A 27,017-nucleotide genomic window follows, 5' to 3' on the forward strand; every position below is an offset into this window, starting at 1 on the left:
AGCACACGTCGGTGGAATTCACGTTACGACGATCTCTTCTCTGTCTCTTCATTTTGCCTCTTCGGGAGAGCCGCGTGCTTGGGGAGTTTTTCTTTGTCCGTTGTCTCTACTTCTCTCAGAATAGTTATGTCCGCTGTAGTCAGCTTCTCCTAAGGGCACATTTACTCTTTTCGTCTCTTCCTCTCCCTCTATTTTTTTCCAACTCATTTATTCAAGAAGGGCTCTCTACCTTGACAGGCTATTTCTATTCTCTTTCTCCTTTTATGTGCTAGAAAAAGCCACGCACCTTGGCTGACAAGTCACACACTTTCGGCAAGGAGAAAAACGCAATCTGTCATCCACCTTCCCGTGTCAGGCTCCACAGCAGTGCTCCAGCCGGTGGGCCTGGGCCTGCAGGAGGAGAGAAGCTCAGAGAAAGGCGGGAGCGTGGGGCGCGTTGGTGGCTCAGTTGGCAGAGCGTTGGCCTTCGGCTCAGATTATGATCCCAGGGTTCTGGGATCGAGTCCTGGATCACGCTCCTTGCTTAGCCGGGGGTGGGGGTGGAGGTGGGGGTGGGGGTGGGGGGTGGGGGGTTGTTGCTTCTCCCTCTATCCCTAACCCCTGCTCATGCCCTCTCTGTCTCACACACACTCTCTTTGTCAAAGAGATAAATAAAATCTGAAAGAGGGAGAGTGAGCATAGACTTGCTGTCAATTTTAGCCAACTGCGTAGAGAACAAAAGCCAAACATGGGACTGTGAGGAGCAAGAAAGCCCAGAGGAAGGTGTGCAAATGGAAGACGATCTGGATAAATTCCAGATAGAGCGAGCAGAGTATTTTTCACCTACTCTCCACCCTCTGCCTTGTGTAGTGGCTGAGAATCATCAGTGGCCAGGGTCTTGGTTCATTCAGGCTGCCGTAACAGAAATGCCACACGCGGAGTGGCTTGAACAGCAGACATTTATTTCTTCACAATCCAGAAGTCCAAGATCAAACTAGGAGCCCTGACAGATGATTTGGGGTCTTGTAAGGAACCACTTCCTGGTTCACAGATACTATCTTCTCGCTATGTCCTCACGTGTTAGAAGGGGCAAGAGAACTCTCTCGGGTCTCTTGAATAAGGATGTTCCCACTGATGAGGACTCTACCCTCAAGACCCACTTCCTGACAGTGGGGATTAGCATTTCCACCAATGATCCGGAGGGCGGGGGACACAAACATTCAGTTCATCACAGCCGGGCCTAAGCGGGCGGTAGTGAGCCTTGGTGAGGCCTCAGACAGTGTTAGGGAACGGCTAACTACACAAGTCCTGCACGCTGGATGCCAGAGGAGGAGAGAGGCGGGAAGGGAAGAGAAAGAGTAGCTGAGTTGTGACCCCTGCCGCCAGAGAGGACAAAGGAGGAAGCAAAACCAGGCCCAGTTCTTTCAAAAGTATCCAGAAATTATCTTTCGAAAGGCTTTTCAAAATTTTCTTTACAATCTCTTCTGTTTTAAACACAATTTTTTGGGCAGCCCGAGTGGCTCAGCAGTTTAGCGCCGCCTTTGGCCCAGGGTGTGATCCTGGAGACCTGGGATCGAGTCCCACGTCGGGCTCCCTGCGTGGAGCCTGCTTCTCCCTCTGCCTGTGTCTCTGCCTCTCTCTCTCTCTCTGTGTCTCCCATGAATAAATAAATAAGATCTTTAAAAAATAAAAAAATAAACACAAAATTTTAAAATACAACCAAAATTACTCTTCATTCAATTAAATGGTTATATTTACTGTTTAATATTATATTAGTATTTTTCTTTTGTTCATATTAGCAACGTAGAATGTAAATGTTGTTATCTGTAGAAATCAATTGTTTTTAAGATTTTATTTATTTGTAAGAAATGCACATGAGCAAGGAGAGGGGTTAACAAGAAAGGAAGAAGCGGACTCCCTTCTGAGCAGGGCTCCGAGGACCCCCTAGATCTGAGGACCCCCATGATCCCAGGATCATGACCTGAGCCTAAGGCAGAGGAAGGCAGATGACTAACCAACTGAGCCACCCAGGCACCCCTGTAGAAGTCAATTGTGTCAGATGAATTCCAAGATCCTATGCACCCCACCAAAGTCTGTAATTCTGTATCTTCACTTGCGTTTTATAAGCATTTGTAGTTCTGTGCCAGGAATCTATTTCATTCCCCCCCCCCTTTTTTCACCCCACTAGGGATGACGGTACAAGTTAAAATAATTAACTTATAAATAAGCTATTAGAACTAAACTAGTTGTATGTTGAATTTCTGCAAAGTATTTGAACTATTTTGAATATACACAAGAGGTTGAATTAGGTGAACATCATGAGCCTTTTTTTTATCATGAGCCTTTACAACTTAAAATTCTAGTGTCTTAAAATGCAATGTATGAAGATATGCCTATTTTTCTTTTAGAAGAGCAAGTAGCTTTAGTCATGAGTCTTGAAATGATCAGTTATTAAATATATTCTTCTTAGCTTACCTTTAAGAAGCTTATTTATAATTTCGGTATTTGAAAATATTCAAATCTCGATACACTTTAAAAATCTAGTCTGCAACACACATCCAAGGCTTTAAATTTCATATTGCAAAATAAAGGTAATTTTAATTACATTTCTGGTAATACGAATATTACACATGACTCGGTTAATTGTAGGGCCACCACCACATTGAGTGGAAAATTCGTTAAGTATAGAATTGTTCTGAGGCAATAATAGGAGAACTGGAGGACAGCACTACATTGTATCTTAAATCTTGTAGGTCATAAGCCATAATGTTATTCTTTCTCTCCTCTAAGAATATTTTAAATCTATTATGAATTCTTTTGTTTTGAATCACTGAGGCTTTTTAAAGTAAGAAATCTTTCTAAAAGTAATAAATAATGCTCTTACAGTGAAATTTTCACTCAGATGTCTGAACCACTATCAAATTTCTACTTTTCTTTCTTCTTTCTTTCTCTTCTTTCTTTCTCTTCTTTCTTTTTTTTTCTAAAACCCTTTTTAGTTTCACAGTGTGAAAAAGGTTTTGTCCAAAGAACTCCTTATTTCTGCAAATGTACTAATCACTGAAGTTTTTTTTTTTTTAAGATTTTATTTACTTGAGATAGAGCACAACAGAGAGCACCAGGGGAGGAGGGGGGGTGCAGAAGCAAAGGGAGAAGCAGACTTCCACTGAGCAGGGAATCCAATGTGGGGCTCAATCTCAGGACCCTGAGATCATGACTGGAGCCGAAGGCACACAGACATTCAGCCAACTGAGCCACCGGGGCGCCCCTAAACTATTTTAAATAATAATATTTTTAAAGTCCTCTTAGACACACATGTATGTACCACATTCAAGAGATGTATAAGGGACACTTACAGGATGGAGTGGAATATGGAACAATCAGAACCTGTGATTGTCACTTTATGGGATGGAGTGTCTTCCCTTCACAAACCACCAGGGCCTGACAATGGGAAATAATTGTGTGTGCCCAGGGCATGGAATGGGGGTGGGAGGTAGCAGCCGGTTTTGGAGTGGGATGGGGGACAAAAGTGGTGAGGAGGTAAATAAGAATCATGCTTCTTCTTTATCTGAATTGTCTCAGATACAGACAAATACCTCAATTCTCGTGAGCAGCCATACTGACTGTAGTGCTGTCGTATAGACACTGCAGAGAAAACTGGATGCCTAAAAGCTTAAAAATTTATCTTTTCTTCATTTTCCTTCCTCCCACTACTTCCCCCAGCACCACAGTGTGTTTAAGGCAATGCAAAGTGGGCCAAAAATACCATTCTTAATGTGGGAAGAATATACTATCTAAACGTGCCCAGAAAACAAACAAGGGACTTTAGTGTTTAACTGTAGAAATACAGTAGTCCCAGATTTCACTTTCCTGTGGTTTGAGCAGCCCAGGATCCTGGAGTAGACGATCCTCCTTCTGACATAGCATCATCAGGCCGATAGTGGGCCAACACCGTGGCAATGCCGAGACATTCACCTCACTTCATCTCATCACCATCAGAAGGGTTAGTACAGCACAATAGGATATTCTGAGAAAAAGAGTCACATATCTTTCATTATAGTATATTATTATAATTGTTCTACTTTATCATGAGCTATTGTTACTCTCTTACTATGGCTAATTTATAAATTTATCATAGATACATACAGGAAAAACATAATATATATAGGATTTGGTACTATTTGTGGTTCAAGACATTCACTGGAGGTGTTAAATGTGTCCCCCATGGAACTACTCTATCTAGCTACAAGGCAGAAAAAAAGAAAAAATATCTGCCCTAACTTATTTCCCTTTCAGCATTACGTTCAATACTGGCCAAACAAATACAGGCTCAGGAAGAGGATTTAATGGCCTTCAGGCCAATTCTGACAACAATTCTACTGGGAGACTCAATAGTCCAGGTTAAGATTGCTCATTTCACGACTTGTGAATCACTAATTGTACAAATTTATGGACGAAAGTTATTTTTCTTCCTAGCTGCTCAGAACCAACACATGTTTGCAAAACATCAAGATTTCAGAGAGAAATCGGAACTTTGCAGATTTCAATTGCTCGAAAATCTGTTAACCTGTACCTTTCCAAGAAATGGTCTTTATGCTATGATACTTTGTTGATGGTCTCTTTAGCAGAACAAGGTCCACAGCAGCAAAAACCATGACACTTAGGCTAAGACGACCTTCCAGTAGTGATTTCTTCAGTTGAAGGATTTGAGGAAGCAAGCGTTGCTTATTCACTTGATAACATCAACACGACGACTTCATACAGAACCTTTCCCTCACCCTGGAAAAAGGTTTAATTATATATACCCTGTCGTGGTATTACTCATTCTTTCAACATGTTTTTGAAAAAAAAAGAAAAAAAAAAAGTCCAGTACTTTCATAAGGTCTTTTTCTTTCGATGTTATCATCCCATCCAGTGCTACAACATAAAGACGTGGTAGGGAAGAATTTTCCCATCTCAAAGGCGGCCTTGTGTGCCAGCAGCAGAGGAGGCCCCTCTGGGAGCCCGGCCAGGACGCGGCCCCGCTTCCTCTACAACTGGATCTTTAGATGTACGTGAAGACGGGATCCTACCTGCACCGGCGGTAGCTGCAGGTTTAGTAAACGCGTTCTGTCCTTGCAGAGCACGTTGCTCAAATTGGGGGACTGCTTTCATGTTCCCATTTTTGTAAAGAGAATAGATCCTAAAACAAATTTCCGATTTTTTTTCTTTCTTTCTTTTTTTTTTTTTTGCAATAGTTGAAGTGCATTTATGGAGGTTTCAAGACTTCCTTTGGGTAGAAAAGTTCATGCAAACGGAACTCCGACGTGCCCCGGCGCCCCGGGAGCTGGGCGTTCGGGTCCCGGGCCTGTTCTGCAGAGCGGAGGCGGTGCGGGAGGGTGGGAAGGGGCGCCCCCCGCCGGGGGGTCTCCGCGAACGGCTGCGCGGGGGTCCCCGGGGCCGCGGGTGGGGCGGCCCGCACCTGCCGCCCCCGCCGCCCCCGCGCAGCGCGCCCGGGACCCACGCGAGGGCCGCACCTGGCGCCTCCGCCCCCGCCGGCCCGAGCCGGGCGCCCCGCGCTTCCGCGGCGGCCTGGGGGCAGGGCAGGGCCGGGCCGGGCGGGCTCCGCTCCTGAAATACCAGCTCGGGGACCTCGGGGACCTCGGGGACCTCGCCAGTTGCATGAGAGAGATTTTTTTTAATTGCAAATCTTCCCGGGGCGGCAGGCGGCTGGAGAGCAGGCCCGAGGCGGCGGCCCCCCTCCCTCCTCCACCCTCCCCTCCTCCTCCTCCGTCCCCTCCTCCTCCCTCTCCCTCCTCCTATTTCCCATCCCTCCCTCCCCCTCTTCCCCTCCCTCTCCTTTCCTGCCTCCCCTCCTCCTCCTCCCCATCCCTCCACACTCCCCTCCTCCCCCTCCTCCCCTCCCCTCCCCTCCTGCCCGCCCCCGCTCGGGTCCTCCCAGCTGCCGGCGGGATGGGCCGCCCTCCGGATTCCGCGGCGGGGGCGGCGGCGAGGGGCCGAGCCCGGGCCCCGCCGCCCCCGCCCCCGCCCCGCGGCCCACGCCGGGATCTGCGTCACTCGGCCGCGCGTGGGCGGGAGCCGCAGCGGCGAATGTAGCAAGAGCGGAATCTCCCGATGTGACAGCGCGGGGGGGGGCGGGGGCGGGGGCGGGGGGATGGGGAGGGGTGCGGCGCGGCGGGAGGAGCGGGACGGGGTGCGGCGGGAGGAGGGGGGCGGGGCGGGGGCGGGGAGGGGGAGGGCTGCCGCGCGCCGCGAGGACGGGGGGCGGCGGGGGGAGCGGGGCGGGGGCGGGGGCGGGGGCGGGGTGTAGCGCGCCCGGAGGAGCGGGGGAGAGGAGCGGGGGAGGGGAGCGGGGGCGGGGTGCGGCGCGGCGGGGGCGGGCGGGGAGGGGCGGGGGCGGGGAGGGGCCGCGGCCTCCGCCCGCGCTGGGGAGCCGGGCCGGCGCGGCGTTGGCGAGCTGAGCGCCGTCGGGGCCGGCGGCGGGGGCGGGGAGCCGGGAGAGCGCGCCCACCAGCGTCCCTTCCCCCCGATGGCGCGGGGGCGTCGGGGCCGCCGCAGCCGCCGGAGCGGGGAGAGCGGGCGGCCGCCACTCCGGAGTTGGCGCTGAGCGGCGCCGCCGGGAGACGGGCCGAGGCCGCCGAGGCCGCCGCAGCCGCGCCGCGGGCCGGGTACGTACCTGCTCGCGGGCCCAGGGTCGGGGCGCGGGGCGGCGTCCAGGCCGGAGGGGGCGGCCCCGGCGCGCGTGGGCGACCCGGGGGGGGCCGGGGCGCGGGGAGGGCGCGCGGGGCGCACGGGGCCGGGGCGCGCGGGGTCGGAGGCGGGCGGCGGGCCCTGGGCAGGCGGACTCCCGGGGCGCCCGCGGCCAGAGCCCCCCGCCCCCCCAGGCCGCCGGGGGCGGAAGCCGCGTCCCGCTGCAGGCGCTCGCGGACACCTGCCGGGCGCGCGGGGATGCTCGCTCGCCGGGGTCGCGTCTCAGGTGCGCGGGCTCGGGCCGGGGGCCTCAGGGTCGCAAGGCCGAGCCCTGAAACGACGCTCCCGGCGGCCTGGGTCCGGCTCGAAGGCCCCGGGACACGGAGCTTGGGCCGGAACGTGCGCGGACGGGCCCGCAGACCAAGTTTGCAGCAGGTGATAGGACCCCTCGACTCGCACGTGCCCCCCCCCCCCCCGCCCCTGGAGATGCGGCGGGCGTGGAAAATTGGGTGTGGGGGGGTAGCTGTCAATTTAAACTCTCCTCCGAAAGAGTTGACTCGGGTAACCTGTCACCACCAGTCGGCTCGTCTGCAAACTCCAGGAGTGCAAAGATCAGGAGCTGCGAGGGAAATTCTCAGATCTTGTTTAAAAATATTTTGGCACTTTTAATAGATGATATTAGATTGCATAGGAACAGAGGAACGGAATTTAAAATAGATTAGTCACGTAGGAAATGCTAGGCTGTTTTGTCGGAAAAGTGTGCACACAGGGAATTACGTTTTTAGATTTTTCACTTTTTTTTGAGAATTTTCTCTTGTAAAACGTACCAAATGATGACACATCGCGATTTATATGTGGGTTTCGAGAAGAAATATTGGAAAAGGATGCTTAGGATTTACTTAATTTTGGGTGGAGGCTGATATTTTCCTGAAGACTTCAAAGAGCTGCTCTCAGTCTCAGTGCCAGTACAAGTGGCTCTTAGATTCAAGGGTATCCATTTTCCTCCGTTTTCCAGTATTGAGACATTTTAGTATTGTCCTTTAAACTTCAAAGTTATGTTGTCCTTACAGGTATTGATACACATATAAAGATTCTCTTAAGAATGTATGGCTGGCTGGCAAGGTCAGCCTTCATTATTCTTGTTTGGGTGTTGGATGCCGGAGAATTAGGTCTTGAAAGAAAATTTCAAGGAATCATTGGAAACTTTCTTGTTTTGATTTTACTAGTTTGGCATCTTGCAGGAAAGTTAATATGCCATCCTGGTATTGGAAACATTTCATATTCCTTGGCTCTGGTGATTCCCGGTTAATATGTGGATGAAGCAATGGTAATAAAAACATTGAGGCGTTGTAGATTTTTAAATTTTCTCTCACTTTGCCTGCTAACTGTGGATGTGATTAAAATGACAGAAATTCTTAGGAATGCCATACCTGAAAAAAAGGAAATTTAATGAGTTTATATGTCTAATAAATAATCTGATGTATTTAATAATGTACATCTTGTTCTTTTTCACAATTATGAATACAACTTAATTTCAAATTGAAAATTTTCCCTTTTTGTGACTACTAGATAACACCCATTGTCTACAGTGAAGTTCATGTATTTTCATCCCCCTGGTTGTTAGAAAATCTGTTAAAGCATTTGGTATTTTAATCACACTTTAAGGACATAATGGTTTATTAAAGATTTGGGGGGTTTGCACTTTGGATGCTTTGGAAGAAGAAATTAAATGTATTACAAAGTGGGAGAGACCTTTGAAGAATCTATTGTTTAAACTTTAAATATTTGAAGTAAAAGGGTAGTTGGATGGAAACAAATATGTCAGGTTTTTGTGTCTCTTGACCTAAACTCTAAGACTTGGGCCTCATCTGTTCGATTAGAAGTCTGTTTGTGTTGGTACAATTCATGTGCATTATGTATATAATGTTTTATGTTATTTTCGTGGAATTGAGCGTTTTATAATCTGTTTTGAACAGTTTAAGATCTCGCTAATGTTTAATTGTCTTGCATATGCGTTATTTCATTGTGGAGTTTATGAAATATATTAAGTAATAAATAATACCCTTTCAAGCATAGTAGAAGATTCTTAGCCCTTTTGTTTCGGATTTAGTTCTGTCTTTTCTGCTTCTTTCGTTCTTCTTAGTGGAATGAAGAATAGTACAGTTACGGTATTAAATGCAGATTTCCTTTTTGATCTGACATGTTCAAAACTAGTACAATAATGCAGAATATACTCTCTTATACTTGATAATGGAACAAGTGAGAAATCAGAAGTTGGTGCTGGAAAAAAATAGTGATCCTCATCTTGTCAATTTTCAGCTAAAACGTGGCATTAAGCTTTCAAATAGTTTGTCATTTCTCAATACCTTGTATTTAGGGGGCTGCACAGTTAGTTTGCACAGTATGTTAATTTAATTTTAAAGAGAAATTTCTGGAAAAAGCATGCATTCTACATGCTCAGATAACATGAATGCTTATTGAATGGCTTGACTGTTAGTTGACTGAAGACTTCCCAGCCATAGCCTATGAAGGTTATTTATTTATTTATTTATTTATTTTTAAAGATTTATTTATTTATTCATTCAGAGAGAGCGAGAGAGAGGCAGAGACACAGGCAGAGGGAGGAGCAGGCTCCATGCAGGAAGCCCGATGTGGGACTCGATCCCGGGTCTCCAGGATCACACCCCGGGCTGCAGGCGGCGCCAAACCTCTGCGCCACCGGGGCTGCCCTATTTTTTTTTTTTTTTTTTTTATGAAGGGGTCTGTAGGACATTTTTTCTCCGGTCTTTATTCAGAATTAAAAAAAAAAAAATCAATAGGAGGGAACGTTTAAGTTCCCCAGGTTACCATTAACGCATTAGGACTACATGTTTAGTTCATAGCTATGAAAATAATAAGATCCCAAATATTTTAAGATCGCTGAATGCTTACTAAGAAACGTGCCGAGGTGGATCACTTGGTGCTTGGAACATACACAGAGTTAGTGCCTAGGCCAACTCTGCGATCGAAGCCACAGTTAATTATTTTAGCTGGAGTTCCAGCACTAGGACCAAAGTTAGAGGAATTCACTTCCTAGACTTCAAGGCTCGTCTTTCCCTAAGCCACCCTCTGGCCTGGCATACGCCTTTTCCGTTTCAGCCCGTAGTGTACCCAGTGCACCCTCCTCACCAGGCCCTTAAACTTCAGGCCACAGTCTTCCAAACTTGATGGTGCTTCAGGGGCCTTAAATGCAGTCTCTGCCCCCAGGTCTCCTCTTCCTTCCTTACCATTTCCAGTCCCCGTCTTTCATTCCTGTAGCCGGCACTGATCTGCAGCTAGATGTTAAGAGGAAAACTGTCTGGTGGAACTAATTCACCTTAATCTGTAAATGACTCATGAGCTGACTCTTCCCCAGTTCTTTCACATTTTGTGTAAGTCTGTAAGATGCTGCTGTTAATTTAGACAGTTCTAAAGTAAAAATTTCAGGCTGTGTTGGGAGGAAGGAATTTATAGTCCTTTGCATACAAAAGAAGTCCGATCTTACTGGGGTCCTGCCCCTGTTTCTCCTCACTCTGAGGAGTCTCCACTCCTTGCGTTGCCACAGACCTCATACAAGTGTGCACGTGCTGGGAGTGTGTTTCCTACCCCAGAATAGGAAGATTCAAGAGTAGTGATTACGAGTCCACTTGATATTTGTTATTTGAGGATAACTTATGTTGCATTTTAATTGACAGAGTCAAAGAGGGAAAAGACCTAGAATCTTTCATGACCTTTTGAAATGATGGTGTTGAGACTGGACTAACACAGGAAGTACTTATTAATTCCGGTGTTGGGAACACATCCTTAGATCTCTTGGAAAAATAGCTATGTTATGGGAATCCAAAGACAGCCTTATAAGAAAGAAGAATATTGAGGGTGAGAGAAGGTAAAAAATTATAGGGAAAGCAGTAATACTTAACCTACGTGATAGGTCATTGGGCACCAGTGTACGCAGAGAGCATAATGTGGAATATGAAGAGGCTGCTAATCAGATTCTTTCTCAAATGTTGGGTTTCATTCAACAGCAGCCTTTATAGAGATGTCACTGTACATTCAACACTTGGCTAGAAGTAAGGGGTAAAAGCTGAAATGAGACCCAGTTCCTCCCCTGAGGGAACTTATGACCTGTTGTACAGAGCCCGGTGAGGTTGCTTCTTTATTCCACGGCTCCTCATGTATGACACTTAGCATAGCGTTTATCACAGTGTTTGTCTGCCTATTTGTCTTCTTTCACCCTCACAACTCATTCTCCATGAAGGGTCCTCTTTCCTCCAGATCCCCAGGACTGGGTTAGTAACTGGCATATTTGAACAAGTGGGGGAAGAATGAGAGATCAAGTAGTGTAGGGTTCAGAGAAGGAAGAGGACACCTCGCCCAGGGAGTGTGGGCAAGGCTTTGTGGAGAAGGCCCGTGGAGGTGGGCCGGAGGGAGTATGGCTGGCACAGGGGCAGGGGAGTGGGAGGCACATTCAAGGAATGCCCGGTGTATCTGTTTGGCCTGAGAACAGGGACATACTAGGGACCAGAGAGAAGGCTGGGATACCTATATGAGTAGTTTGAATTTCTTTTTCTTTGCAATGGGGAAATTTGTAGAGGTGGGTAAAGAGCCACACCTGTACTTTAGGAAGATAAAGTTGGTATGGTAGTGTGGGATGATGTATCAAAGGCAAGGCAGCTGTTTTCAGAGTTGAAGCAGGAAGTAGGGAAATGTAGAATTAGGTGCTTTTGAGGCAGAGAAAGGAAAAGGGTGGTGTGGCTTAAGGAGATGAAGATTTGAGGAATGAAGAGGAAAGCACAAAGATCCAAGAGTAGTGGCGCAACTACAGAAGAGAGTTGGGAAGAGTGGATTTGGGAATCTGGAAGAAGGGAGGAAAATGGATGCTTGATTTTGGACTTAGAAAATTCGAGATTTTTGACAATCTCCAGGTGGTAGTTGAAATGAAAAATTAACAGAAAAACGATTTGTGCTGATGGTTCTCAAACTGGTCAGTTTTGAAGATCATTTTTTAAATTAAAAAATTACAAATGTTCATTGATAATTTTACTTTAGTGTTTGTTGATCGAGAATAGTATACTGTAATGACAACAGTTACTATGAATTGGGATGCCCTTTTAAAGAGTTTCTATTTTATTAAATCACTAGGTGTTTATTTACGTTCATTTGCAAAGTAGACCTGTGTGAGAGGCATGTTTCTTACTCACCAGCCAGTGCGTGCTGTGCATCTGCCAGTCACTGTGGCCTCCAGTCCAAGCTACAGACAGCAGTTTGGAGGTCAGTCTGCTGCTATATGTGATCGTTGGGAGTGGTATGGAAACCTGGGAGTGGTTGAGATCATCAAAGGAGAAAATGGAAAGACAACAGAAAAGAGATTTAATATGAAAGTTTAGAGAGCTTAGGGAAGTCAGGGAAGAGAGCATAATATGCCATTAGCCAAGTCCAGTAGTGAGCACTTCAGGGAGTTAGGGCAAGCTGCAGAGACGTTAGAGGGAGAGGTCAGTGATAACTCAGTAGGTACTTGAGAGTTTTGATAGAGTCATGGGCTCTAAGAAAGAAGCTTCTTGGAATGGATTGAGGCAGGGTTAAGGGATGCTGCTGCTTTCCCCTAGTGACTAGTAAAGGCCGTCTGTCCCGCACTGAATCCCCACATTACCAACTTGAAGAATGTCAAAGTTTTGCTTTTCATAGCCACACTGAGTGTTTCATTGTGGTTCAAGGACAAAATAAGAGTTGACTAGTCAAGTTTTCTGGTCCAAGCTAACCCCTTATTTCTTTGAGCGTGGTTTGAATCTGGCAGATGATTGATCCTCCCTTGTGAGGAGGCAAAGCGAGTTTTGATTTGCTTTATTTTTAAGGTTCTGGAACAATCATTACCATTTAAAATAGATTAATGAATAACAAATGACAACAAATGGCCTTAAACGAATCCATTGTTGTTTAATTCCCTGTCCTCTGGAACTGGAACTGACCGGGCTGAGCAAGGTTTAAGCTAGTGTGAGTGGAGATTGCTGTGTATAGGCAGCAGGCCTTTGATTGGATTTTGAATGCAGTAAAAATTAGTAACTGGTTTCTCTTAAACTGTGGAATTCACGGAAAGGTCAGACTCGGCGTGGTTGTCCCAGCATCCTGGAAAGGCCAGGTAGCAGTCGTTTTCAGCTGAGTAGATTTACTATACTGTTAGTTACCCGTTTATAGTGTTGTTAGGATCTCTTTCTATTTACTTCACATTGGAGAGCTTCAGCTAGAAGCTTGCTCCTGATTTATTTGACCTTCATGTTGAAGCATGAATAGATACAGCGTTTGTAAAAACAGAAAATCTCATCTTATAAGAATTTTCTTTTAAATCAAATCAAGTTAATGTATGAAGTGGTGGGTGTTTAAATGATCACAACAGGCTTTTGTAGGAAACTGAAACATTCTTCTAAAGCAAAAGCTTAAGGAGAAAACTCCTTTCCCAGCAGTAAGTGTGGGCCTTTAGAAGCCTCCTGGGACTCCAGCTAGCTCACATATTTATCTTTCATCTGGTATCTTGACTTTGGAAATGCACACTTGGTCCTATCAGTCATTACGGAGATAGTGTAATAATTACTACTTTCTTACTGGTACTGCTTTCTTACCACTTAGGAACTAGGCAACTTTCCTTTCTGGGTAAAGATGAGAAAGGATAAAAATATGAAATGAATATTTTCTAAAACTATTGACTGTGTTAGAAGAGTAAACTTAAGTTTGGGTCTTCAGTTCTCCTTTTCTTAAGTTTCCTTTTATGTTTGTCTAACATATTTTTTTTCTAATTGCTAATCAAAAAGCTTCAAAAGCTATTCCTACAGTCACTTTCTCACGTAGTCTTCTATTCCATAATTTTGGGGAGCGCAGATATCTAATGATATCTGCAGGTTTATAGCCCTCTTAAAACGATTGTGTGTGCAATGTGTGGTCTTGTGTGTGTGTGTGTGTGTGTGTGTATATATTTTTAATTCTTGAGTTGAAAGTGTTTGAAGCTATTGTATTAGGTGTATTATGGGAAAGAAAGTTTCCTTTTTTCTCCCTCAGACACTTTCTAGAAGTACTTTTACTTGGTATAATGCAGTTCAATACAGACTTTAAGTTGTGTCTGTAATTCCCAAGAGCTGTGTTTTTGTGGCTTAATGTCCAGCTGGATGATTCACACCCTCCCTGGAGAGTCTCCCTGGAGTGGGAGGACAAGTGGATCCTCTTGCGGGTGATTTAGAAGATGCAAGAATGTTTTTATCCAGAGGGGTAAAGTGGCATGAACCTGAAGGTAGACTTAAGGAATCTGAATGATTACAAAACATGTAGGAGTTTGTGGTGCCCAGAAGGTATACTAAATAGGAATCTTCTAGTGGAGTTTGCCAAACTTGCCAAATCATGGGAGCCTCCTAAGATACAACTCAGTGACCTGGGAAGTTGTATTTTTATTAGCACTCCAAGTGATGGTCCTGGATGTTAGCAGAAAGCTGCTGCTCCCCAGTTCAGTCTTTTTTTGTATCTTTTGGAAAGTCATCAAGTCACTAGGCAATATGCTTGTAATAAAATATAAAATAAAATTAAAAATATAAATATAGAAATATAAAAATATAAATATAAAATATAAATATATAAAATATAAAATAAAATTTAAAAAAACATAAAATTTGAGGTCACTAGTTGATCAAAGCAGATTGTGGGTGACACAGAGATTCCTGAAGATGGGGCTTCCCAGAAGTCAGTCCTTAGAGTAGTAGGGAGATGCATTCTCCTTGAATGGGAGGACTGAGACTAGAATTTTGATAGCATTCTGGTTGATGGCATAAAGCACAAGTCCCAGATTTGGGGATCTCCTGGCCTTTAAAGATATTCCTAATATTGCTCTGTTTGCCTTATCTCCCAGTTAAGTGTTGCTCTGTACTATTTTGAATTGAGAGTGGAGCTCCCATATTCCTCCAGTGTGCATATTCTTTTGCCCTTCTGTCCTTTTCTCCATAGAGGTCTACAGGGTCCTTTTTAATGCTAAAGGTACAAGTTGATTACAACACGTTTGTTTCTCTAAAATGGAAGTACTTGGCCAACTCCTCTTTGTATGTGGGAGGTCTCCAGGCAACTGTGAATAACTTCTAAAGGCTGCTAAGAGGTCAAGAAGTGCTTTGCCTGCTGTGTCTTTAAAAGCAGGCTCCTTGGTCTTGATTGGGCCCTAAAAGAATGTTTCTTCTTTGACTCTGTCTTGGGCTCTTAAACCCTCCTCTGTCACATGCTGTATCTCTGACCCTTACACCAAGATTCACCGAGATTTACCTCTGTTACTTTACACCCGGGGCAGATCTATTGAAGCACTCTCTCTACCTTACGCCATTTCCAGGTGCCATATATTTGAAAAAGAATCCCATCCTGATTTTTCCGTATCCCCAAAGCCTGTAGCCATTTTCTTAACTTCATCCCTTACACCTAAGTGATCACCAAATCTTGTCTTTTATTTGTTGAATTTTCCCTTTTTTTCTTCCGTTCTTAAATAGACCACCTCTTACCTCCAGTTCATGCTGAAATCCATTTTCCCCTGCCTGCCAAACTAATCTTGATATATATATATTTTTCTAAAATGGGAATTACTATACCAGTCTTGCAGAGCTGCTGCAAGAATGGACCGATCTTCCCTTACAATTGGGGGGATCCCTGGGTGGCGCAGCGGTTTAGCGCCTGCCTTTGGCCCAGGGCGCGATCCTGGAGACCCGGGATCGAATCCCACGTCGGGCTCCTGGTGCATGGAGCCTGCTTCTCCCTCTCCTTCTGCCTATGTCTCTGCCTCTCTCTCTCTCTCTGTATGACTATCATAAATAAATAAAAGTTAAAAAAAATTAAACAATTGGGGTTACGTTCCAATAAACCTGTCATACGTTAAAAAAAATGTCAGGAGTTGCGGTTAATGCACCTAACTTCATAGCTTAGCCTAGCCGGTCTTCAGTGCGCTCAGAACGCTTAGTTAGCTTACGTGTGGGCCAAATCACCTAACACAAGGCCTATTTTATAATAACGTGTCGAGTATCCTGTGTAATTTATGGAATACTGTTCTGAAAGTGAAGAACAACGGTTGGTACGGGGCAGGATGGTTGTAACCGCCTCGGTGGTTAGCCGCCTGGCCTCGTCGTGTGGCTGACTGGAAGCCGTGGTCACTGCTGCTGCCCGGCCTGACGAGAGAGCCGCGCTCCCCCAGGAAAGGATCCCAATTCAAAACGGTATGGTTTCTACGGAATCCTGGTGCTCCTGGGGCTCTCGCACCATCATAAGGTCGAAAAATCGGGCAGCCCGTCGGGCTCAGACGTTTAGCACCTGCCTTCGGCCTAGGGCGTGGCCCCGGGACCCTGGGATCCAGTCATGGAGCCTGCTTCTCCCTCTGCCTGAGTCTCTGCCTCTCTCTCTCTCTCTCTCTCTGTGGGTCTCTCATGAATAAGTAAATAAAATCTTTAAAAAAAAAAAAAAAAAGTTGAACCTGTAAGTTGGGGACCATTTGTAGGTGTAAAGTGTTCATCCGTATTGTCTGATGCAAAAGCAGCCTTCGGGTCGGGTTATGCTTCACCTGGCGTGTGTGCCGGTGCCCTGGAAGCCGTAAAGTCGGGGCCCTGTGAGCCCTGGTTTGGTGCTTAGGGGCTGCGTAACCAGCCGCGAGCCTGCAGGCAAGTCACTTGTTACTTTTTAGGTTTTTCGCCTTGAACCGGCAGCAGCTCTGCGGAGGCCTGGGCCTGAGCGGCGGCGAGTGCCGGGCCCTCGCGTGGGGGGGGGGCGGGGCTGGAGCGTCTCCTCGGCCTCCCCCCCGCCCCCCGCGCTGCACCGGGGAGTCCTGCGGTTGCCGGCCGGGGGTGGGGGTGGGGTGGGGTGCGGGGTGCTGAGCGTGCTGTCTCCTCCCCGCAGGTCCCGCGCTTCGCCGGGGATGGCCGCGGCCTTGCCCAGGACGCTGGGGGAGCTGCAGCTCTACCGCATACTGCAGAGGGCCAACCTGCTCTCGTACTTCGACGCCTTCATCCAGCAAGGCGGGGATGACGTGCAGCAGCTGTGCGAGGCCGGGGAGGAGGAGTTCCTGGAGATCATGGCGCTCGTGGGCATGGCCAGCAAGCCGCTGCACGTCAGGAGGCTGCAGAAGGCCCTGCGGGACTGGGTCACCAACCCCGGCCTCTTCAACCAGCCGCTGACGTCGCTGCCCGTGAGCAGCATCCCCGTGTACAAGGTGCCCGACGGCTCCGCGGCGTGGCTCGGGGTGCCCTGCGGCGGCCTCGACAGGGCCAGCGGCGCGCGCGAGCCCCACGCGCAGGCGCCCAAGTGCGCCGCGGCCACGTGCGTGCAGGGCGCGGGCCCCGGGCGGCCGGCGGCGCCGGGCGGCCTCGTGCTGCCGGCCGTGGGCGAGCCGCGGCTGTGGACGGGCCCGCGCGGCCCCGACAGCGAGCCCAGCCTGTCCCCCGGCGACCTGGGCTCCCCCGCGTCCCCGAGGGAGGGCGGCGAGGCGCTGGACGCGGCCGCCGCGCTCTCTGTGGCCGAGTGCGTGGAGCGCCTGGCCGCCACGCTGCCCCGCAGCGACCTGGGCGAGGTGCGGGAGCTGCTCCGGAGCAACAAGAAGCTGGCCAAGATGGTCGGCCACATCTTCGACATGAGCGCCGACGACCCGCACAAGGAGGAGGAGATCCGCAAGTACAGCGCCATCTACGGCCGCTTCGACTCCAAGAGGAAGGACGGGAAGCACCTGACGCTGCACGAGGTAAGGGCCCGCGCTCCCCGGCGGCGGCTCGGAGGTCTGAGGCGGGGCGACGGGGTGCTGAGGCGGTGTCTGAGGTGCGGCTGTGCAGGGCTGGGGCGGGCCTGTGCGTGGGGGGGGGGGGGAGGGGGGCTGAGGCGGGGCCGAGGCGGGGCTGTGCCGGGCCCAGGTGGTGTCTGAGGTGGGGCTGAGGCGGGACTGTGCTGGGGGGGGGTGTGCGGCGCGGGGCCGAGGTGGGGCCGAGGCGGGGCCGAGGTGGGGCCGTGCGGGTCCCAGGCGGTGTCTGAGGTGGGGCTGAGGCGGCGTCTGAGGCTGCGCAGGGCTGTGCAGGGGGGCGGGGGCTGAGGCGGCCTCTGAGGCTGGGCCGTTCGGCTCGAGGAGACTCCGCCCCGAGGGCCGCAACCCGGAACCTCCCCTCGGCGGGGCCGTGCAGCCTGCGCGTGGCGTGGTCGTGTGTGCGCCGGGCCCCGGGCGTGGAGCGCGGCAACCGCGGCGTGGGGCGACCTCTGCAAACCTGCCGGCCGCGGGCCCCAAGCCTTGCGGCAACGTGACGTGTCTTGGCACGTGACGCGGTGTGGGTTTGTTTGTTTTGTTTTTTTTTGTCAGAGTCTTGACGGTGCGCTCCGGAATTTGTATCTATTTTATTGATTTTATTCATGAGAGACGGGGTGGGGGGGGGGCAGAGGGAGCAGCAGGCCCCACACAGGGAGCCCCACGCGGGCCTCGATCCCAGGCGCTAAGCCGCTGAGCCCCCCCAGGCCGCCCTCGTTTGTTTTTCAATCAGGAAACAAACTGGGACTTGCAGTCGGACCATTCATTTAAAAAGCCCCTGGGGTCCCGGTGGCGTCAGCTGAGCCTGGATCTTGCCTCAGGTGAGGGTCTCAGGATCGAGAGATGCCTGCCCCCCTAGGTGGGCTCCCTGCGGCCTGGAGCCGCCTTAGGACCCCCTCCCCGCCCCCCTTTAGGAAAATAAATAAGCATTTTTGTAGACATTTTTTGACCAAAAAAAAATTTTTGTGAAAAGTAACCGGCACCTGAAAGTAATTCTCAGCCAGCACAGTGAGACGGGGTCCGGTGAAGTGTTTTTTAGGGCTGGAGATGCTGTCGGCTTGACCTTTGACCTCGGAGTCCTCCACTGGGCGTTTGTAGGCCTCTGTCGAGAAACACTCTCCCTGAGTACAAGGCCGCGGGTCGGTCTCTCCTGGTCCGTCAGGACAAGCTCCAGTCGTTGGGCTGCGTTCCCGCCGTGGGGCGACCCTCCCGTCCCTCTCCCAGTAACTCCACCTTGGCGGCTGACCTGCGTGGCAGGCTGTCCCCGCCTCATGCTGTGGGCTTCTTGGGGGCAGAGATCTCTTCTTGTGCATTTTTATATCCTCAGAATCTAACACACCCTCCACATGCTTGGAAAACAAATGCATTTTTTTTTTTAAGTTAAAAAGGCTATTTTATTGCAGAATTTCTTAGAGTGTTTATCCTGTAGAAATAAAGCCTGTGGAAGAAATAAATGTCCAGTTGACTGTAGCTTCCATGTAAGAACCTCGGATCTTCCCCTGGACGCTACTGCAACACAGAAGAGAACATACGCCTACTGCCAAAGATTCAGTTCTTACATGAGGATGTAAAGTAACGAAACCTATAAACTTTCAGATAGTTTTCTTTACGTATATAAGTAAGGGATCACATTTGGCACACTGTCCTCTGAATTTCCTCTTTTTTAAAAGAAATTTTAGCAGTATACTCCCAGTACAGTATACTGTCAGATAGCTTTCCAAGGGAATACAAATAGAGCTACCTTTTTTATTTCTGGGTTGCACTGTTTTCCATAATGTGAATGTGCCATTTTTAATTTATCTGAATCATTCACTTGGTGTCCTTAAGGCCTTTCTATTTTTTTGGATACTAGTGTACGGTGGTACCTGAACATTATATACGTGCTCCTCTACAGACAGACTTGTGCACGTTTACCTATGGAATAGATTCCAACATGTAAAATTACGGGACCAAAGAATATATATACATTTAATATTTTGGTCGATACTGCTCAATTGCATTCTAAAACCGCTTCTTCTATACTTTTATTATTACATACAAGCATCCATTTCTCCACACTCTTCCTAATACAGCATTTATCATTCTTTTTAATCTTTGCCAATCTAAGACATGACAAATTTTCATTGCTCAAATTTGCTTTCCTTACTGAGGATGAATGTCTTTTATATCTATAACAGACATCCAATTTTATGTCCTTACCCTTTGTTTTAATGTTGAGGTTGTTTTTCTTACCTGTAAAAAATTTGATTTGTTAGAACATTTTACATTTTAAGGATATTAACCTTTTGCCTTATGTTGTAAACATTTTCCCAGATTATCATTTGTCCCTTGACCTTTTGGACTCATTTGGCATGTGGAAGTTTAATTTTATGTAGTAATATTTATTTATTGATCTTACCGTATTGATTTCATTAGTCTAATTCTCTATTCCTTTACCAGTATAGGGTTACTTTAATGACTATAGCTGAATAATATATTTTGATATCTGGAAAGGCTGTAGTCTTGTTTTGTACCTTCTGTTTCTTTAGGTGGGTCATTTATTTCTCCTTTCAACGGAAATTTTTATTTATTTATTAAAAGATTGTGTTTGAGAGCAAGTGAGAGCACAAGCAAGGGGAGGTCCAGGGGGAGAGGGATGAGCAGACTCCCCACAGAGCAGGGGGCCAGATGTGGGGCTCACAATCCCAGGACCCCCCAAAATGAAATTTTTAATGCATAGGTTAAATTTCCCCCAAATTTCTATTGGTATTTTTATTACAAATTGCTTAAAGGTGTGGATTAATTTGGGAAAAACTGACATATTTACAGTAACAAAAACTCCCATACAGTAGTATAGTGTATATATTTAGATCTTTTATATTCCTCAGTAATTTTATAGTTCTTTATTCATATATCACATAGATTTTGCATATTTCTTATTAGGTTAAATACTGTGTAGTATATATATGCATGTTTAATGTCTATTACATATATTTAAGTTTATTTTAATACAGGATATGAAAATATATAAGATTTAGGGATCCCTGGGTGGCGCAGTGGTTTGGCGCCTGCCTTTGGCCCAGGGCGCGATCCTGGAGACCCGGGATCGAATCCCACGTCAGGCTCCCGGTGCATGGAGCCTGCTTCTCCCTCTGCCTGTGTCTCTGCCTCTCTCTCTCTCTCTCTGTGACTATCATAAATAAATAAAAATTAAAAAAAAAAAAAAATTTAAAAAAAAGAAAATATATAAGATTTAAAGAGGATAAAATTGGGGGCACCTGGATGGCTCAGTCAGTTGGGCAGCTGCCTTTGGCTCAGGTCATGATCCTGGCGTCCTTGGCATCAAACTTCACATGGGGCTCCCTGCTTAGCAGGGGGTCTGCTTCTTCCACCTCCTGCTTTTGTGCTCTTGCTTGTTCTCTCCCTCTGTCCCTCTCAAATAAATAAAATCTTCAAAAGGGGTAGGGGGGATATAATTGTAAATTAAGTTTTTTCCACTTTTTCTCAAATTATTATCACTGGTTGATTTTTGTACATGAATCTTGTTTTCAGCAATTCCATTATCTCCTCTTTTTAAATATATGCTTTTAGATGTGAATGCATATTGGAGCTCAAAATAAGGAAATTGGTTAGTAAATGTCTTAAGTAACAGTGAATCTTTGATTTGATCTATTTCGGGCATATCCTTTTGCAATTGTTGTATGTATTGTTGCCGTACAATGACTGACTGACAAGAATTTAGGAATCGATCTAGAAAATACACTTAGCATTATAATTCAGATATACTTTGATGCTTTTCATGACCCCTGAATTAATAAGCAGAATCTACTAAAAGGCCATTATAGTGGTCATCAATAGAAAACAAAGGGCAAAACATGTTGGCAATTTTAGTTTCATGCTTTAATCTAGTTTCATATAATTTTTAAAATATAACAGATGAAATACAAAGATGAGTCAGTATTTTTATGAAAGTGTAAGTATGTTACAGAGATGACTTTAATAAACCAAATCAACCTCGCTTTTTTTCCCCTTTTTTAAGGCCTAACCTACTTTTAAAAAATAGAAAAATTATTTCACACTTGGCTTATGCTAAAGGGTTCTTTGCTTCTTTGGATAAATAGGTACAGATGGTATTTAGGTAATGAGATTATCATGAGTTTCCCAAAATAAGAGAACTCTCAAAATGAATGCTAGTAGGCTGAGATATGGGAGTGGGGGCTTTAGAATATGTGGCTTGTATTTTTGAAACTTAGACCACTTGTTATTTGTAACTAAAGTATGAATCTGGTCCAAAAGTAGAGTTTAGGATAGATGTTTATGAATCAGGACGCTTCATTCAAACTAGTAACCATTCAACAGCTTCATGGAAATTATGAAATCTTGAGATAATTAAAAGAAAGAAGGCACTACGTTAAATGCACCTTCTAGATATTATTTTATATTTTCTTACTTGACTATATAAAATGAGTAAATATATGAGTTTTTCTAAATTTCTAAGATTAAAGAACAATACAGATTTGTCTTCAATTTCCAAACAAGAAAATATAGGACTCATTGTTAATTCACTGTTAGTATTTGAGGATTTTCTTCATATACACCTTGTGGACACTGTTCTTTTGATCTTTCTTTCTTTCTTTTTTTTTTTTTTTTTTCAATCTTTCAAGACACATAGCTGTAATAAATAGGTTTGTGGATGAAAATTAAGAAGTTATCTACACCTGAAAACATTTTTTCAACTCTGACAAAGTACATAAAATTCTCTTTCTTGTATGCATTGTTGTACTTGTTTCCAAAGGTACTGTATGTCAGGCAGTAAAGAATTATGAAATTAATCATTGTTATAATAAACGCTTTTTTTTTTTTAAGCCAGTGAATCAGCCATGGTCTTAAGACCTGGCTGGGGGGCAGCCTGGGTGGTTCAGTGGTTTAGCGCTGCCTTCAGCCCAGGCTGTGATCCTGGAAACCCGGGATCGAGTCTCACATCGGGCTCCCTGTGTGGAGCCTGCTTTTCCCTCTGCCTGTGTCTCTGCCTCTCTCTCTGTGTGTCTCATGAATAAATAAATAAAATCTTAAAAAAAAAAAAAGACCTGGCTGGGTATGGCCTGGTGTATAGGGGTCAGACCATTAAGATAGTGTGAGTGGCTGGGCCTAAAACCACACTTATTTTTGGTGTGAGGCAGGTTCTAAGGAGCAAACCCCCAAAGTATTAGGAACAGGACCAGCAGGCAGGATGTTTCCTCTCTCCAAAGGTGTGTTATGTGGTAAGCTAGACAAGCAGCACGCGTTGTCTGATCTTTCATCAGTGAATGGATGAGGAGAGAGAAGCTAAAAGTTGGGAATAACAAGGAAGTGGAGAACGTAGGAGCTTGGAATATTCAGAAATATAAGCAGGTAGGGACTGCGGCATTATAGAATATGTGTCAAATAGCAACTTCCAACCAAAGAGTTCTGGAACTCAAAAGGTGCAAACAGGAGGATGTGGAATCAATCAGTGGGTGAGTTGTAGACTTCCTAGAAATCCTACAGGAACTGAAGTGCATGTGTTAACCAAGAGAAGGACCTGGGCTCACAGAATATGCCACTTTTAGGTCAGTTTTCCTTGTAGTGTTGAGAAGTCAAGGCTGAAGCTCTCAGAGGAGTCCAGCAGTCTTAGTTCTAAGAGGGGAGAACTGTTGAATCAGAGAATCCCATAGACCCGAACACATTATTAATAAGTTATGGTGCTTTATTCTAACCTTTTAGAATGCACAGATTTCAGCATCAAATACTAGAAATGTTGTGATTTTTGTTATTTTAAAAAATGGGTTATAGGATTATTAGTCTGTTTTTGAGTCAATCTTGGTAAGATGTGCATTTCATCTAAGTTTTCAAACTTACTATCGTAAAGTTATTTATAGTTTTTAAGACCTAACATGATTTGTACATGTATCTCTTATTTTTAAAGATGTATTTGCTTGAGAGAGTGCGTAAGCACGAGTAGGGGGGAGGGGCAGAGGGAGAAAATCTTCAGCACATTCCTACTTAGCACAGAGTGTGATGTAGGGCTCAATCCCCAAAACCATAAGATAAGGATCTGAGCCAAAACAAAGAGTTGGATGCTTAACTGACTGAGCCACCCAGGCGCGCCCCCCCCTTCTCTCTCTCTTTTTTTTTTTTTTTTACCTGATCAATTTTGCCAGAGGTTTGTCTGTTTTATTTATCTTCTCAGGGGTCTGCAAACTATAGCCTGTGGGCCAAATGTTGCCCACCTCTGGATTTTGATGATAAGTTTGTATTAGAACACAGCCAGGCCAGTTTGTTGCTGTATTGCCCGAGGCTGCTGCTGAGCTAGAACTTCAGAGTTCAGTAGTTATAGCAAAGACAATTTGGCCTGTTAAGCCTAAAATATTTACTCTCTGATCTTTTACAGAAAAAGCTTTCCAACCCCTGATGTTTTTGAAGGAGGAACTTTAGGCTTAGCTGATATTCTTAGTTGTGCTGTGTGGATGTGTGTGTTCATTGATACTTTTCTTACAGTTCATTTTATTGTTCTTTTCTAACTTAAGTCAGGTGCTTATTGATTGTTGTGTTTTTTTTTTAAGCTGTTTTTATTTATTTATTTATTTATTTTTAGCTGTTCTTTTTTAATGTAAGCAATCAAGGCTATAAATTCTCACTATATGTTGATTGAGTGTAATTCCCAGTGTTTTGGGATGGAGTTGTTTTTTTCCCCACAATTCTGATTACTTCTCTTTTTATGATTTATTGCCCATGATTTATTTGAAGTGTTTTTTAACTTCCAAGTATAAGGGCTTTTCTTAATTATTTTTCTAACGATTTTTAACTGAATTACATTGTGGTCAGAGCACATGGTTTGCATAATGCCAAGACTTTAAAATTTGTTGAGATTTTAGTTATGGCTCAGTATATGGTCAGTGTTTTCTATGTGTTTCTGCAGATAGAATGTTCTGTATGTGTCTGTTTTAACAAGCTTTTTCTAACAGCTTTTTTTGTCTGCTCTATCAGGAAGAGTTGTGTATGAAGATCAACTACTGTGATTATGGAGTTGTCCATTTCTCTTTGTAATTTGCAGTTACTGTATTAATCTTTAATAACCCATTTTGCTTCAATAGCCTGTTTTGATACTGATATAAGTACATGTGTTTTCTATTTGTTAGTAATTATGCTTGTTACATCTTTTTACCATCTTTTTTACTTTCAGTTTTTCTGAGTCCATTTTACATACATCTCTCATAAATAAAATGCCAGTAGTTGAATTATAAAAACTCTAGGCAAATTTTGTGTTTTAACTGGAACATTTGGCCTATTTATGGCTAATATTTTGAATTTATCTCCCTTATTTTATTTTGTATTAGTATCCCTGTCTTTAGATCTGATTTACTGTCTGGAATTAGTTTCTTTTAGCCTGAAGTACATGTAGAATATTCTTTATTTTATTTTATTTTTTTCTTCTTTATTTTATTTTAATTCAATTTGCCAACAGGAAGTTTAGCACCCAGTGCTCATCACATCACATGCCCTCAATGCCCGATATAGAATTTTCTTAATGAAGGCCTACTGATGGCAAAATCTGTCCTGTCCCAACCCGCTGAAAAATATCTTTATTTTGCCTTCATTCTTAATTGCTGTTCATTTTGGGTATCAAATTCTATATTTGTCAGTTATCTTATTAATTGAAGGTATTATCTTGGCTTTTGGTTTTCATTGTTGGGTTTACAAGTCAATGTTAACTGACTGTTGTCTGCTTTTGAAATCTTATGTTTGCTTCCACCCCAATTTTTTCTCTCTTGCTTTCTCAGTTTTTCTTGGTCTTTTTTCCTGTATTATCCTTTCATCATATTTTCAACTTTTTTTTATATTTCTCTAAAAGAAGTCTTTGAGGGTTTTATTCTGCTGTTATTTCTTTCTTTGTTCTGTTTTAAAAAAAATTTTTTTTTTATTTCTACTGGTTTTTACTTTTGATGCCTTATTTCTTTGGATGTTTTATGATTTCTGTCTATAACTCCTATTTCCTGGAACTGTGGGAATGTTTTGAGGCCTAGGAAGAAGATGGATTCTCTTAGAGATTATTTGCTTTTGCTTCTACCAGGCGCCTGACTTCTGCACAATACAACTCAAAAACCCTGTGAAAGAAATCCTCAGCCCACTTAGTGTGAATTAGGGTTGAAAATCATGTGAGGGCTGATTTGGGGTTTATGAAATCTCAAGGGAGTATCTTGTTTTCTCCTACTCCGTAACAGGGTTTAAGACAGGTAATTTCCCTTGAATTCTCCTGGGAGTACAAGTGTATTTCTAATTCAGGCTTACAGTGGGTATGTAGTAGTTTGGGATTTTAGCTTTGTGGAAGGAGGCGGGCTTAGACTCTTCACCTTTGGTAGATCTTGGGTTTTTTCCTCCTATTCGCTTTCCATATTAACCAGCCCTGTGAGGTTGTGAAGTCTGGAGCTCAGGGCCATCTGGTTTTAGCAACTGTCCTCAACTTACTCCTTTGGAGATACCATCTTGATTCATTTTAGCCAGAATAGTCCTTAACTGTTGTCTTGCCGTCTTATTGATGCTTTTAAGATATTTTTCCCTTCCCAATTTTATCCAGCGTTTTTAGTTGTTTTCTGTGAGAAAGCCAGTCATTCCCTCCATATGCTGGAAAGGAAAGCCTTGATTGCCTTTTGAGCCTCCCTGTCACACAGCATTCTTATTGCATTTTTATGCTAACAAGACTAAATGGAAAGTCACAATCATTTGATTGTTAAAGATTTTAACTACCATAAAGAAAACTTTAAGTCTAGTTATAACTTATAGAAAGCTAACTTTAAGAACTATTTAACATAAAAATATGAAAGGAATTTTGATATTTTTAGCCACAAAAAGGAGGACTAGGAGGAAGTAAGCCAATTAGAATATTTTATATTTTTAACAAAACTGGAAACAGAGGCATCTGTGTGGTTCAGTTGGTTAAGCATCTGACTCTTGGTCTCAGCTCAGGTCTTGATCTCAGGGTCAAATTCAAGCCCCATCTTGGGTTCCATACTGGGGATGGAGCCTACTTATAAAAAATAAAAAACCCAGAAATTTAGAATTTTTTCTTTAAAAAAAAAAAAAATCTTAAATAGGCTCCCACACTGGGGCTCAAACTCATGGGCCCTGGGATCAAGACTCACTCCACCACTGAGCCAGCCAGGTGCCCCTAGAAACTCACAATTTTTTTTTCCAAAGATTTTTACTTATTCACAAGAGACACAGAGAAAGAGGCAGAGACACAGGCCAGAGGGAGAAGCAGGCTCCCTGTGGGGAACCTGATGTGGGACTCCATCCCAAGACCCCAGGATCATGACCTGAGCCAAAGGCAGACACTCAACCACTGAGCCACCCAGGTGCCCCAAAACTTAGAATTTTTAGAAAGCTAGTATGGTACTGCAGTAACTACTGTATTAGAGTATTTGTATAATTTTTTTAAAAATCTTCATAATAGTTACTGATTTAATTTTTAACAATTTGGAGCATGAAATACAGAAAACACATTTTTGAGGGAGAATCCTGATAAGTCAGCTGCTTATTGCAACTTGGGGTGAGCTAT

General features: G+C 45.0%; 1 protein-coding gene and 1 long non-coding RNA gene across 3 annotated transcripts in view; one reads left to right on the top strand and one right to left on the bottom strand.

Annotated features, from left to right (window-relative positions):
• Positions 1-3,671: 3,671 nt before the first annotated feature.
• LOC118353470 (uncharacterized) lies at positions 3,672-5,353 on the bottom strand. Its single transcript, XR_004812512.2, has 2 exons — positions 4,550-5,353; positions 3,672-4,003 (listed from the first exon to the last, which is right to left on the bottom strand). It is a non-coding gene; the product is annotated as an uncharacterized LOC118353470 (long non-coding RNA).
• A 1,109-nt stretch (positions 5,354-6,462) lies between these two features.
• The window catches only part of NAB1 (NGFI-A binding protein 1), a 46,001-nt gene continuing 25,446 nt past the window's right edge, over positions 6,463-27,017 (top strand). The window contains exons 1-2 of one of the 2 annotated variants that reach the window (XM_035710827.2): positions 6,463-6,644; positions 16,579-17,416. In XM_035710827.2, coding sequence (XP_035566720.1) covers positions 16,598-17,416 — 819 coding nt within the window. In that variant the 5' untranslated portion in view covers positions 6,463-6,644; positions 16,579-16,597. Of the gene's footprint in view, positions 6,645-16,578; positions 17,417-27,017 lie in introns of those variants that run through there. The other variant, XM_035710828.2, reaches the window with a different exon arrangement.

Source organism: Canis lupus, chromosome 37 (genome assembly GCF_003254725.2).
Source record: "Canis lupus dingo isolate Sandy chromosome 37, ASM325472v2, whole genome shotgun sequence".
NCBI lineage: Eukaryota > Metazoa > Chordata > Mammalia > Carnivora > Canidae > Canis > Canis lupus.